The sequence below is a fragment of the Triticum aestivum genome, chromosome 7B (assembly GCF_018294505.1).
Source record: "Triticum aestivum cultivar Chinese Spring chromosome 7B, IWGSC CS RefSeq v2.1, whole genome shotgun sequence".
NCBI classification, from domain to species: Eukaryota; Viridiplantae; Streptophyta; class Magnoliopsida; order Poales; family Poaceae; genus Triticum; species Triticum aestivum.
The window spans coordinates 704664210-704665227 of record NC_057813.1 but is presented as its reverse complement, the minus strand read 5'-3'; the positions used below and the strand labels follow the sequence as shown (position 1 = coordinate 704665227).

The 1018-nt window shown below is 43.8% G+C and overlaps 1 protein-coding gene across 1 annotated transcript in view; it reads left to right on the top strand.

Moving 5' to 3' along the window:
* The first annotated feature begins 295 nt into the window (after positions 1–295).
* The window catches only part of LOC123162023 (uncharacterized methyltransferase At2g41040, chloroplastic), a 4015-nt gene continuing 3292 nt past the window's right edge, over positions 296–1018 (top strand). Inside the window, exon 1 of the mRNA XM_044579838.1 lies at positions 296–469. Coding sequence (XP_044435773.1) covers positions 464–469 — 6 coding nt within the window. The 5' untranslated portion in view covers positions 296–463. The remainder of the gene's footprint in view (positions 470–1018) is intronic.

Here is a 1018-nt window from a genome sequence, read left to right as displayed (position 1 = left end):
GGCCCCCCTCAATGAATCGGAGCAGATACTAATACAGATCCTAGTATATATTACGTACTTGGCTGTAGATTTATTCCTTAAGTTCAACTAGTACTGCATACGAAGGCCCAATGAATTGATTTCCAAGTTTTGTGGTGCTGCGTGTAGGTACCAAGCCCAAACACAGCCCATGTCTCATCTTTAGGCCACCGTGGAGAATTTTGACCCAGCTTTCCTGTCTTCCAAGTCGTTCAGAATAGATCGATCACGATTTTCTGCTAGCCGCCACTGGCCGCCCTAGCCGATCGACAGACGACACCGCCGCGTCGCCGTGCTAGCCAGCAAGCCCCCGTCTCTGCCTTTGCAGATCCTTCAGCGGCAATGATCTAGTCCGCAAACGCTGAAGTCTAATCCGCGGCAATGATCTAGTCTGCAAACGCTGAAGTCTAATCCGCGGCGATGATCCTGTCGCAAACGCTGAAGTATGAAGGTATGGCATAGTTAATTAACTGGCTCTCTTGCGATTGCATCTCAGACTATTGATTAAGGAGTACAAATTACTAGTAGATGTGTTTTCCAGTCATACGGGAGATTTTGCTCGCAGTACATCTTAACTGTTGTTTCCTCCTCAGGCTGCCTTTTGGCATTTTCGTTTTTATTGAACGTTGTCTGCATCATGTCCTTCTATTTCGATGGAAGCAGGGCTGACTGCATTCGTCAATTTATGATATTTGTGTTCCACTGAGAAATGAATAGCTCCAAAGTTGAGATTATCTTATTGTTCGATGATCTTGCTAGTTGTAGACCTAAATTCAATCCTGTAGAAAGGAAGCCTTTTTGTGAATTGCCAAAAATGTATTACTATGTTTTGATAAGTCAGTGTGATACATTATGACATTTTATTCTCAAAATTTTCTTCTAATATAAAACAACACACATTTAGGTGTGCATTGAAGAAATTTTTTTGCATGTACTATCCTTATCTCCTTCGCCCCCCTGATGCCTAAATCCTGGCTCCGCCCCTGCCAACACAGCGACG